The sequence below is a fragment of the Palaemon carinicauda genome, chromosome 35 (assembly GCF_036898095.1).
Source record: "Palaemon carinicauda isolate YSFRI2023 chromosome 35, ASM3689809v2, whole genome shotgun sequence".
NCBI classification, from domain to species: domain Eukaryota; kingdom Metazoa; phylum Arthropoda; class Malacostraca; order Decapoda; family Palaemonidae; genus Palaemon; species Palaemon carinicauda.
Window position 1 is genome coordinate 66552220 of NC_090759.1, and position 12618 is coordinate 66564837.

A 12618-nucleotide genomic window follows, 5' to 3' on the forward strand; every position below is an offset into this window, starting at 1 on the left:
TCGAGGCTGCTAGGGAGAATATGGCTACTAGAACATGGTTCAGAGGCCCTGACTTTGACCCGCCTCTGTTGAGGCAGCGGACCACCACTTCGCTGTCGAGGACCAGACGAAGGTGTTGTTTCTTGGGAAGAGCGAGACGTTTCAGGGTTAGAAGAACTGCCATGGCCTCTAGCACATTGATGTGAAAATGGCGGAACAAGGGAGTCCAAAGACCTTGAACTTTCTTGAGCTGAGAATAGCCGCCCCAACCTGATAAGGATGCGTCTGTGTGAATGATTAATTCCGGAGGCGGAAATCGAAGGGGAACTGACTTTGACAGACTGTTTGCTCTTGTCCAAGGAAGAAGTCTTTCCCGTAGAATGGGAGGAAGGCGGACTTTCCTGTCCCGGAGCTTCCGGTTCGCCCTCGAACGCCAGACACGATTGATATCTTTCAATTTTGCCTTCAGAAGAAGATCCGTCACTGAGGCAAACTGAAGGGACCCCAGAATCTTCTCTTGGAGTCGTCTGGAACTTACTTTGTCTTTGAGAAAGCGTTTGGTGTTCCTTGCAATCTCTAACCTCTTGGGTCTGGGAAGACACAGAGTATGAGATATAAGATCCCATTGCAGGCCGAGCCATTGGAACTTCGATTTTGGAAGAAGACGGGACTTCTTGAAGTTGATCTGGAAGCCTAGAGATTGAAGATAATGGATGACTTTGTGAGTGGCTTTTAGGCAATTTTGGGAGGTGTCTGACCAAATGAGCCAGTCGTCCAGATAGGCTACTACTTGAATCCCTTGATTCCTGAGTTCCTGAACAGCGACTTCTGCTAGCTTTGTGAAGATCCTTGGGGCAATGTTGAGCCCGAAAGGCATCACCTTGAAGGAGTAACTTTTGTCCCCTAAGCGAAAGCCTAGGTACGGACGGAAGTGTCTCGCTATCGGGACGTGATAGTAGGCGTCTGTAAGATCGATAGAGGTGGTGACGGCCCCACGGGGAAGTAAGGTCCGCACCTGCGAGACGGTAAGCATTCGAAACTTGTCGCATTGAATGGACAAGTTGAGAAGGGATAGATCTAGAATCACTCTTCTCTTGTCTGAATCCTTCTTCGGGACACTGAACAGCCGACCTTGAAACTTCAGATGTTTCGTTTCTTGTATGGCGTTCTTTTGTAAAAGATCCTGGACAAATTCGACCAGGTCCGGAGTGGAATGTTGACGAAATTTGTTCGGAGGAGGAGGTCCTTGAATCCAACTCCACCCCAGTCCCTTGGAGATGATACTGAACGCCCAGGGACTGAACCTCCATTTGTTGCGGAAGGCATAGAGCCTCCCCCCTACCTGCTGCACCTCAGTATTGGTTTGAGGAGTTGCCTCCACGTCCGCCTCGGAAGTTCTTTCCTCTGCGAAAGGCTCTTCCCCTGCCTTTGTTCTGGTTAGAGCCACGGTGGTAGCCTCTACCTCTACCATAACTCTGGGAAGAGCTATGAGCCTCGTAAGACTGGTTAAAGGCAGGGGAAGTGGCGGAGGCACCAGAAAGCTGGCTCTTAGGTAGCAGAACGGTGACATAGTCATCCGAAGGAGCCCGAGAGGTGGAAGGCTGTGCAGGGACAACAGAAGATGGAGGAAGAGGCAGCCGGAAGTTGGATGAAGCACTCTGTTGTTGCCTGAACTGGGTGGAGGTATATGGTCTAAGCTTCTTCCTACCCCGGGCTTGATAATTTGCGGGGTCATACTTGCGTTTAGGGGTCAAACCCCAACGGGCTTTAAGGCTCTGATTAACCCTAGTGGCCTCCGCCAAGACTTCCTCTACGAGATCCTCGGGGAAGAGATTTGAACCCCAACAGGAGGACCGGATGAGTTTATTAGGTTCATGCCTAATCGTCGCCTCAGCTAGGACATGCTTGCGACATCTGTGTTTAGCAGTAGCGAAGTCATACAAGTCATAATATAAAGACTGTAACGTAGCCTTGTTGAGAGACTTAAAAATACTCTCCGTATCGTAAGTCAAGGCTATCGACTCCGTGGATGTGGCCAGGTTTAGAGTACGGCCCACACGTAGGCGGGAATCATATTCCTGTTTAATGAGGGATTCCGGGACACGGGGAAGCTTCTCACTAAACAAGACTGAGGCACAGTCTGCTGCAAGCTTGCCGGAGGTAAAGGTGGTATGGACGTTGTCCCAACACTCAATACCTGAGGGAAGAAGGAGGGAGATTGGATCCACCTCTCGGATGGGAGGCAAGGGCTTCTCCTCCAGAGCATATTGAAAGGCAAGCTCTGCCACCTTATTGACGCATGGAGTCAAGGTGTTCTTGTCCATTAAGAACATCGTAAAGGAGCTTTTATAAGGCGTCAGCATGGTGTTAGTGCAGCCGATGTCATTAAAAAATCTGGCCCAAACAGATTGGGCTTGCTCCTTCGGGAAGATGACCGTCTCTTTGGGGACCTTGTCTAATCGAACTAAAGCCTCCTCGGTAAGTCTGGCATAACCATGAAATGGAAATGCCAGACCAGGAGGAAAGAATTCAAAGTCCTCTAGAGGACGAGTGCCAAGGCCCTCCAGAGTCAACATTCCGTCTGAGAACGGGGAATGAAGAGCCATCCGCCAGGGGTTGTTCTTGGCAAACGGCGGGAGCTTAGAGGCATCCGGGATGAGAGAGCTTTGGACTCTCTCCGGAGCTCCTTGCTCTAAAGCCCCAATTCTCTGACCGAAGTTAGAGAACATCGAGTCCATCCTCGACTGCATCTCCGAAACCAACTTTGCCTGCATCTCCGACACGATGCGAAGCATGGCTGATTCGGAAAGGCCCGGGCTAGCAGCAGGAGGGGCGGAAGGAACTCCCGGGTCGTGAGACTTAGAGGAGGAACCAGAGGTCTTTGAAGACGGGTTCGTACAATGTTTAGAGCCATGAGAAGTCTTGTGAGGCTTGCGGGCTTTGGGTAAGGTCCTTGAAGTAGATTTATCCTTAGGGGGAACCGGGTATGAACGTTGAGACGAATCACGGTCCCCAGAAAATCCAAGAAAAGAAGAGCGATCAGAAGAAGAAGAAAGAGCGGGGCTGAGGATAGGAATCTCAGCGCCGGACACACCTGCCTCACTTACCACCCTACCTGTATCTGGCTCGTCTAGCAACATTGGTTCGACGTCCAGGTTCATGGAGGCAACATTATCCTCCAGACCTCCGGGGGCGTCCGATGGATCTTGCTCTGGGTCGATGAGACCCGTTATAGTGGCATCAATGTGGGCAATGATGGGAGCTGCCACATGCCTAGCCACAGCAGCTGAAGACTTGGCGTTGGGGTAAACCATGGTGCAGTAGTCCTCAGATAGGACGTACGGCCGCTTAGACTTCACATTCCGGGCAAACCCACCAACCCACACCTTCAGTGTGGCCCGAGCCGCAGACTTTTGCTCCGGGGATGCCTGAAATAATAGTGGGAATTATAAAAGGGAAACTCCCAATGGTCCTTCAAGACCATAGATATCTTACTAATAGTAAATAAAATAAGAAGGCAATATAGCCAACGGGACTCACCGAGTCAGATCCAAGGGTAGTGATGAGGTCGAAGCAAATCACACAGTTATCCGGGTGCCATACCACAACGTCTTCCAGTTGAACCCCACAAGGGGCGTGAGATCGGCAGACGGAGTGGCCACAAGGCTGGTGCAGAACAGCTGCACAGGCCGGCGTCAGACAATGCACCATCTATAAAAAGAATAGTATATGAGAAACTGTAATTCTCTTAAATAGGGGCGGGTCCGGAGGACCCGGGCCTAACATAAGTCTAACACAAGATTAGAGCTTAACTGTACTATTCTTTAAGTAGGGGCGGGTCCGGAGGACCCGGGCCTAACATAGGTCTAACACAAGAATAGAGCTTAACTGTACTATTCTTTAAGTAGGGGCGGGTCCGGAGGACCCGGGCCTAACATAGGTCTAACACAAGATTAGAGCTTAACTGTACTATTCTTTAAGTAGGGGCGGGTCCGGAGGACCCGGGCCTAACATAGGTCTAACGCAAGGTTAGAGCTTAACTGTAATATTCTTACATAGGGGCGGGACCGGAGGTCCCGGGCCTAAACATAAGTCTAACTTGAAACTAAAGTATAGCAATCCATTCCGGTCAAGCCGGGAGCATAAAAAAAGGATGCAATAACAAGGAATTAAGACACATGGTGTCTGATTTCCCGGGGAGGGGGAGACCCCGGGCCGGGAAATAAAGGTATATTCAATACCAATTCCTTTAGGGACTCCGGGGTAGTGATCTGTCATATATAATCATCATAGGAAATGTTATAAAATAATAGGGGGGCGGAACTGTAGCTAAGAACTGCCAATCGAACCCGGAGGGTTTCGTATAACATAAGCCAGAATGAAAAGTGAATATAAAATAGGGTGCACCGGGATCCAACTCTGTTGACCGGTGGCCAACCAGACTAGACAGAGACGAACCCGCCGGGCCACCCGGAGGACAAAGTCCATAAACACTTAACTACCCCCTCTAAAAGGAGGGAAGGCAACGGTCCCTTAGTGGAGGGGGGAGAAGCCTAGCCTCCCACCTAGCTAGAGGGGGAGCGTGGGGGAGGATCACGTGATACGAGGCAGCAGGGCTACCAACTGACGATCCCCAACCAGACAGATCAAACGGAGTAATGGCACAAATATTCATTATAATAATAATAATAGCGTTAAATATATGAATAAACACATAGAAAATTTTTGGGCAAGGCATGCAACATAATAATTAAATCACAAAAGACACACCTGATGGCTAAAAATAACATTGCCGCCTTAGCACGAAGGTCGGCAGCCATAACGATACGTAAATGATATCGGCCCAAAAATTGAACCACGAGGATTCTAAACGCTAAATAATGAATATTCACAATAACAAATAATATTTGATAATAAAAATAATACACATAGTAACACCGCCAAGTGAAAATTAAAAGCTCTCAAAAACAGGAGTACCAACTGTAGTGAAATCAAGCAAGATCGGTATGAACGAAGAGAATAAACTCCTATAAAATAAATATTAAACGATCTAGGTTGCTCAAAACACAGTAAAACCCAGCTTGGTACTTAACTTAGACGGTGTCTCCTGGGAAACCGACGAAGAAGCCATAATTCACTGGAAAATAACCAAAAATCGAGAGCACCACAAAAATGCGGGTTACTTTACTCGTCGTGCTAAAAGGAGTTGGGTTCTGAGCGGATGCATTGTTAGTAGTACCGAGTGAGGTTGAACGGCTCTCCTCTATTGGGGTTCTCTGTCGTGGATTAATCTAAATAGTGCGGGACCTCTGGAATATACGCCCAATTTTATACCGACACCAATAGGTGAGCGAGCTAGTTAACCTAGCACTCCTTTACATTTTTTCTCTGGTATATTTAGCAGTAAATTACCTAAGAATAAGTGCTAAATGGAGCTTATTCACTGGGCGGCACAGGTTCGAGCCCAGAAAAAGTCTTATTTTCAGGTCCCCGTGCACAGCGACGTAATCCCAAAGACGGCCATCATCACCCCCTTCGGGTCCTATGTCTTCTCCTACTCGCATACGGCCTGAGAAACGCTTGGGCGACCTTCCAGCGTCCGATGGACAGCATTTTGGGGGACCTCTTCTGCGCTGTCTACGTCGACGACATCCTCATGTTCTCCAAGACACTGGAGGAACGCCTAGGGTACGTGGGGATGGTATGAAACAACTGCAGGAGAATGGCCTCGTGGTACACTTCGACAAATGCACGTTCGGGGCTAAGAAGGTGGAGTTCCTGGGGCACGAACTCTCAGAATTCATCAGCATGGCGAACTACTACCGGAGGTTCCTGCCCAACATTGCCAGCGTGATGCCCCCCTTCTCAATGTCCTGAAGTGGAAACCGAAGCCTTCAAGCAAACAAAGACTGCCCTCTACAAGGCCACAACCCTGGCCAATCAAGACCCTGGGGCCCGCGTGAGGTTAGCTAAGGGCGCCAGTAACGTTGCATGCGGCACCTTCCTGGAGCAAGTGATCAACAACGTTCCCCAACCACTCGACTTCTTCAACAGGACGTTAAAACTACCCGAGACTCGCTACAGCATTTTCGACCGCTAGCTTCTGGCAGCATACCTAGCCGTCAGGCACTTCAAATACCTGGTAGAGGGAACCTCATTCACCATCCAGACGGACCACCAGCATCTGGTCCACGCCTTCAACAACCCTCGTGGAGGGAGTTCTCTTGGAGACTATGTTAGGAGTTGCAGAAAGTCCAGAAACCATTCAGCATGATGCCATAGCGGAGCTATGAGGGTCATTGAGAGGTTAACTGGTGTTCTGGCCTTGTTGAGTACCCTCCTCATCAGACAGAAAGGTGGAAAGGCGTAGTCGCCGATATTGTCCCACCGTTGTTGGAATGCATCTTTCCAGAGAGCCTTGGGGTCTGTGACTGGGGAGCAATACAACGGGAGCCTGAAGTTTATGACCGTTGCAAACAGATCCACTGTAGGAGAACCCCACAAAGTCAGGACTTTGTTGGCTACTAGATGATCCAAAAACCACTCGGTACTCACTATCTGAGATGCTCTGCTCAGGTTGTCGGCGAGCCCATTCCTCTTGCTGGGAATGAATTGTGCAGATTGTGGTATAGATTGAATCTTAGCCCATCTCAGTATCTCTACTGCTAGATGGGATGAGGGCTGTGAAAAAGTACCTTATAGCTTGTTGATGTAAGCCACTACCGTGGTGTTGTCGCTCATCACCACCACTGAGTGGCCCACCAAGAATTGATGGAACTGTTGAAGGGCCAAAAAGACAGCCTTCATTTCTAGGAGATTTATGTGGAGGTATTTTTCTGACTCTGACCAGAGGCCTGAGGTCATGTGGTGCAGCATGCGGAGCCCCAACCCTCTTTTTGAAGCGTCTGAGAACAGCATCAAATCTGTGGGGAGGACAAGAAGATCTACGCCCTTCCAGAGATTCTCATCTGTTACCCACCATTCAAGGTCCGTTCGTTCCACTGGTCCCATGGGTATCAGGGTGCCTGGGGAGTCGAAGGCTTTATTCCACCTGGACTTGAACCGCCACTGGAGGGACCGAATCCTGAGGTGGCCGTTGGGAACTAGACGGGCCAAGGATGATCGGTGCCCAAGGAGACATAACCACATCTAGGGTGGAAGTTCTCGTCTGAGAAAGTGTCGTGCGACCTATCTCTGCCTCATTATCCTGTCGTCTGATGGGAAGGTTTTGTGAAGATTGGTGTCTATAATCATGCCTAGGTATGCCAGTCTTTGCGTGGGAAGCAGGGAGGACTTCTCAAGGTTTACTATGATCCCCAGATCTTGGCAAAGCCTCAGAAGTTTGTCTCGACGTTGAAGAAGGGTTGATACATAGTCTAGTAGGATCAGCCAGTTATTCAAATAACAGTGGAGACGGATGCCAATCCTGTGTGCTCAAGATGACAGTAGGGCAAACACTCTGGTGAAGACTTGGGGTACTGTGGAAAGACCGAAGCTCAGTACCCTGAACTAGTAATTCCTGCTGTCTCGGCTGAATCTTAAGTACTTCCTTGAAGACTGATGGATTGGGATCTGGAAGTATGTGTCCTTTAAGTCCAATGTACACAAGAAGTCGTGTGGTCTTACAGCTTGTCTGACTGTGTCAGAGGTGAGACGGGACAGCGTCAGGGAGGAGTACCGGAAGATTTGTCCTAGAAGGCCTCACAGAGGTCAGCTTCACCCTAGAGATGTGACGGTATCCGAGCCTCCTCTTATCCTCTTCAGGGCTGAAGCAGCCGAGGTTCTCTGCTGGGACTCTGCTGGTGCCTAAGGTTGTTGGGGGATGGCAGAGGCCTCTGAAGATCGTGTTGAAAAGGCAGGACCGAAGGCTTGTACAACCGCCCTGACCATGGCACCGAAGGAATCTCTTCCAGAGCTGGATGATATCGTGGGTCTCCCTTTAAGTCGGAATCTTCAGGATCTTGAAATCCCCTGAAGCGCCCTTTCCCTCTTTCCCCAGCAGTCGAGCTGTAATGCGTTGGCGGGGAGGGGAATGGAGCGACGACGGAGACCTGTTGGATGCGATTCTGCCCTTTCTAGATGAGAGAATCAATGGTCTGGAGGGAGAACACTTACCTTTCCATTCCTTCTTATCCTCTGGATAACGCGACTTCCTTGAAGTCGGTACTGCCTGATAATGATGTCTGCTCTGCGCTAACAGAGGAGGAACGTGCTTATGTGATGGCGAGCACTAGCAAGCTGGCGAGAGCTGACGAGCTGGTGAGCACTGTTGCACAAGAGAGCACTGGCAAGCTGGAGAGCTCTGGCATGACGTGAAGCGCTGTTGCACAGGAGAGCGCTGGCATGCTGAAGAGCTCTGGCACGGCGTGGAGCGCGGGGGGCACAGGAGAGCGCTGGCATGCTGGTGAGCGCCGACATGCTGGAGAGCGCTGGTGTGCTGGTAAGCACTGGCAAGCTGGCAAACGCTGGTGCGCTGGAAAGCTTTAACATGCTGGGAGCGCTGGCGTACTAGAGAACGCTGGTCCACAGGAGAGCACTAACATGCTGGAAAGCACTGACGTGCTGGAGAGCGTTGCCGCATTGGTAAGTGCTGACGTGCTGGTGAGCGCTGGCGTGTTGGACAGACAGGAGAGAGTTGTGCAGGTACCTGAGGTGCTGCCGAACGTGTTAGTTGTTGACGAAGCATCGGCGATGATCACACACGAGGATGACGCGTAGCAGGCTGACGTGCACGCAAATGACACATGGTCACATGGCAAGCAGGCTGATGCAGAACTGAAGAAGACAGGAACGGAGACGGCGAGACAGGAACGGAGACGGCAAGTCAGGAGGACGGCGAGTCGCAGAAGATCGGCAAGAAGGGATGTGTCCTTTGGAAGACAAGCATCCACCAAAAGGGATCGTGCACAATCCACATGAGAGTACAAGGGCGAAGTCCAAGGAATAGCGGCACCGTCACCGGGAGAAGGTCCAGCAGCAGGTGAAGGTCGAGGGCAAAAGACAACGGACGAGGAGGCTCCTCTGCGGAGGAAGGCTGCGTTGACGAAACTTAAGAGCCAAAGAGGCGTCTCTTGACTGATGGTGAAGGCGCATGTCTAAGGTGAAGAGGAGGGCGGGCACGACGAGAATACGTCCACAATGATGCCCTCTGGAGCTCAGTGGATCAGCAAGCTGACCTTCAGCAGCAGCAGTCCTTCGAATAGGAGTCTCTATGAGTGAACTCCCCCAAGGGGGAAGAAACACTCGCAGGAGAAACGGCTGTAGGACTTTCCTTCCCCCTCAAAGGATGTTCGGCATGGGGGGAAGCACATACTTCATCAACGGTGGAAGAGTCTGAAAGGGCAGGGGTATCGGCAGAATGGGCAGCGGACCATGCCTCTGACAGAACAACGTTGACACAAGCATGAGGATCCACCTCTCACGTCGACGAAGGCTGCACACTAGCACAACGGCGAAGGAGCTGCAGCAAGTTTCCCTTGGAGGGGGGACCTGGTAACCCGAAAGGATGACCACACCTGTAATAAGGTAGAAAGAGTCATGGAGCCCCCGGGGGAGAGAGCGGGGGCTGCTTCGCTAGGGGAAGCGACACCAACTCTCGAGGACCGAAGTTGACCAGGTGTTAAAGAGCCTGCGCTACTACTTGATGGTCTCTCGGAAGAGAAAGAATGAGTAGGAGCTACGGAGGAAAGTCGGGAAGAGGAAGAAGACGCCTTGGGTTTCTTCTGCTTCGAAGAAACCTTCGAAGGAGAAGAGTCCCGCTTAGACTACTTCTTCCATCGTCGCCCAAACCTTTTCCACTGGGAGGCAGACCACTCCCGACACTCAATACACTTATTATTACTATCACACCGTTGACCTCTGCAGAAAGGGAAAATGGCATGAGGATCGGTGTCCAAGGCAGACATGAAAGTATCACAGGGGCGGCCCTCACGTACAGGGCAGGTACGCATAGTCGGCAGAAGTCAACACACACATTGAAAAAATAAAAAGCACGAAAAGCATTACTGTTATGGCAATCCAAATATTTGGTGAGGATGGAGAGCAGCAACGACTGTTCACCATCCGAACCAAAAGCAAAGTGAGCTCAATCACAGGTGTGTGAGTGGGAGGGGTACCAAGCTATCCACCCTAGTTCCAGCTAACTAGCGGGATGGGTAATTAGCCCTCACTAAATTTTAATGGCTCGTCCTTTCAGCTTTGCCGAAAGTAATACCCCTAATAAATAGCGTAGGTTTGTATTCCAGTTACAGAACAAAGTTATTTTTTTATGATAATGACAAGCAGAAACAGAAAAGTTTTAAAAACTTTATTTAAATATACGAGACTCGTACACAGTATATCTTAAGGTGTTTTGAACGTTATTGATGATGATATCTAGTGGAAAGCCATACCTTTTCAGTTATGGTAGTCGACCCAACATTACTCGAAAACTATTTATTTCCGCCAGAACTCATTATAAAAAAATGCTCAAAATACCAAAAAATACACTATAAAACAGTATTATTTTCCAGTAATCATTTCTTGTGCTATTCTAAAATTTTACCAACCAATTTACTCTAATTATTTCTTGGTATTCAGCAGTGCCTTTATTCATCCACACTCTATTCATATAAATTCAAGACACTGCCTTTCCAAACAAAGCAAAATTGCCTCAGGAATTCATTCAATCCCCATGGGACAGTTACACACACCCCTTTTAACTCCTACCACTGAGGAAAATCAGCTCATACACACAATACACCTCAAGAAGGTGTTTACAGCCTCCATTTCATATCAAATATCCCATGAAACAGCATCTAGCCTCTCACCAGATTCATTGTATGGTTCTGTGATTTTGGGATCCTGTCCTTTCCGTAACATTTAAACCATGTACTGTACCCTATTTTCCTAAATTGTGAAGCAAGGCTTTGTGCCACTTTGTCTAAGAATTCAACCATTTCAAAATACAATGTTTAGCATATGGCATTTTCATGGAGCATCACTATAATTACGCACAGTACTTGTGAAAATGTGTACTTTTGAGAAATGATCAGCATCTTTGACACTGCTTGATCAACAATACTAGGCAAAAGTATGAAAATTTTTCTGCGTTTCTTATTAGATTAATGACTTTAAAGGAACCTTTCTGAACACAAATGTTGAAAATTTTACTTTTCCTGAACTATTCTATTGGTAATATTTGGATCAGTCCCTCCTGGTCTGCTGACAAGGTCAGCAATAATGACCATTGTAGCAGGGTATGATGCAGCGAGCTAGTTTAAAATATATTAATCAATTAATAGTTACTTGAAAATAAATTAATCAATAAAACCGATAATAACCTTAGAGTGGCACATCAACTGGATAAGGGGAGGGAAATATTTCGATAGAGTCCCACCCAGACATTACTGCTTGTCAGTACATAGAAGAGCTTGATTTTTTTTTTTTTTTTTTTTTTTTGTGAGCAAACCGAGTGCATGTCAGAGGAAAAATCATTGAATTTGGGTAATATTTCGATAGTTCTTAATGGTTTTTGCTCTGCTGTGCGCTCCCGAAAAAGGAAAAACATCAAGCTCCTAGGTACTGGCAAGCAGTAATGGCTGGGTGGAACTCTATCAAAATATTACCGGATAAGGAGTTGTGGAAAACTTCTTGGAAGCCATACTAAGTTAGGTTAGGCTACTTCCATTTTTTCGTATTTCAGGATCATAATCCATGAAACCTTAAGTTTTTTCTCCATAACTTTATATACATGTGTATATATATATATATATATATATATATATATATATATATATATATATATATATATATATATATATATATATATATATATATATATATATATATGATAATCATTTAGTTGTCACTTATATCCACTTCATTCATAACTCAAAGTACATGCACAAGAAATCATATTCAAGTGCCTTCTAATACACGTAATATACATATTCTCTCAACATCAAAGTTATAAACGTGATAAACAATTCTGTTTGAAATTCCTCAACAATTAGAGGTACTGTAATAAGAATAATAAATTTGGTTAGCTTTTTCCACTGACACACTGCCAGCAAAGGGTGTGGAAATGAAATAGGCCATAACAACAAATTTCAGGATTTCTTTCACTTACCTTCAAGTTCAAAAGGAAATTGAAGAAACGCCTGAAACTTAACGCCAAAAATAAGACTTGTGCAAGGAAACTCGCATAAAAGTTCATCGCGAAACACAAATGCTTTACTTATTATGTCGAACACAACAGTCACTTGACAATGACGGATAAGTCACTGTTTAGCCAGTGTTGCCAGATGGGTTAGTCTAAAAATTCCCAAAACTCGTGATAAAAAATATCCAAAACAACCCAAAGATCCTTATTTCCACAAATATATTCTCTTCTGATCATGTAGGCTTTACTAATATAGAAATTACTCACTATAATTCATATAAGCGCAAGCAAACTAATTGCAACAATATAAAGATTTACTCATCTTTGTTTCTTCTTCACAGAAACTTCACGACACCCAAAATCCTCAAATCTAGGAATAAATTCCCAAATCTAGGGTTAAATCTCCAAAGCTGGCAACACTGCTGTTTACTAACATAAAATTACCGTGCATAGAGATATCGTTGAGGTGTGTACATAATGGAATCCTGATATACATT

At 47.2% G+C, this 12618-nt stretch overlaps 1 protein-coding gene across 3 annotated transcripts in view; it reads right to left on the reverse strand.

Annotated features, from left to right (window-relative positions):
- LOC137627825 (annexin B9-like) overlaps window positions 1-12235 on the reverse strand; it is a 236275-nt gene extending 224040 nt beyond the window's left edge. For 2 of the 3 annotated variants that reach the window (XM_068359205.1, XM_068359203.1), the window contains exon 1: window positions 12089-12235. In XM_068359205.1, the coding sequence (XP_068215306.1) occupies window positions 12089-12175 (87 nt within the window). In that variant the 5' untranslated portion in view covers window positions 12176-12235. The remainder of the gene's footprint in view (window positions 1-12088) is intronic. The other variant, XM_068359206.1, reaches the window with a different exon arrangement.
- Between the last annotated feature and the right edge of the window lie 383 nt (window positions 12236-12618).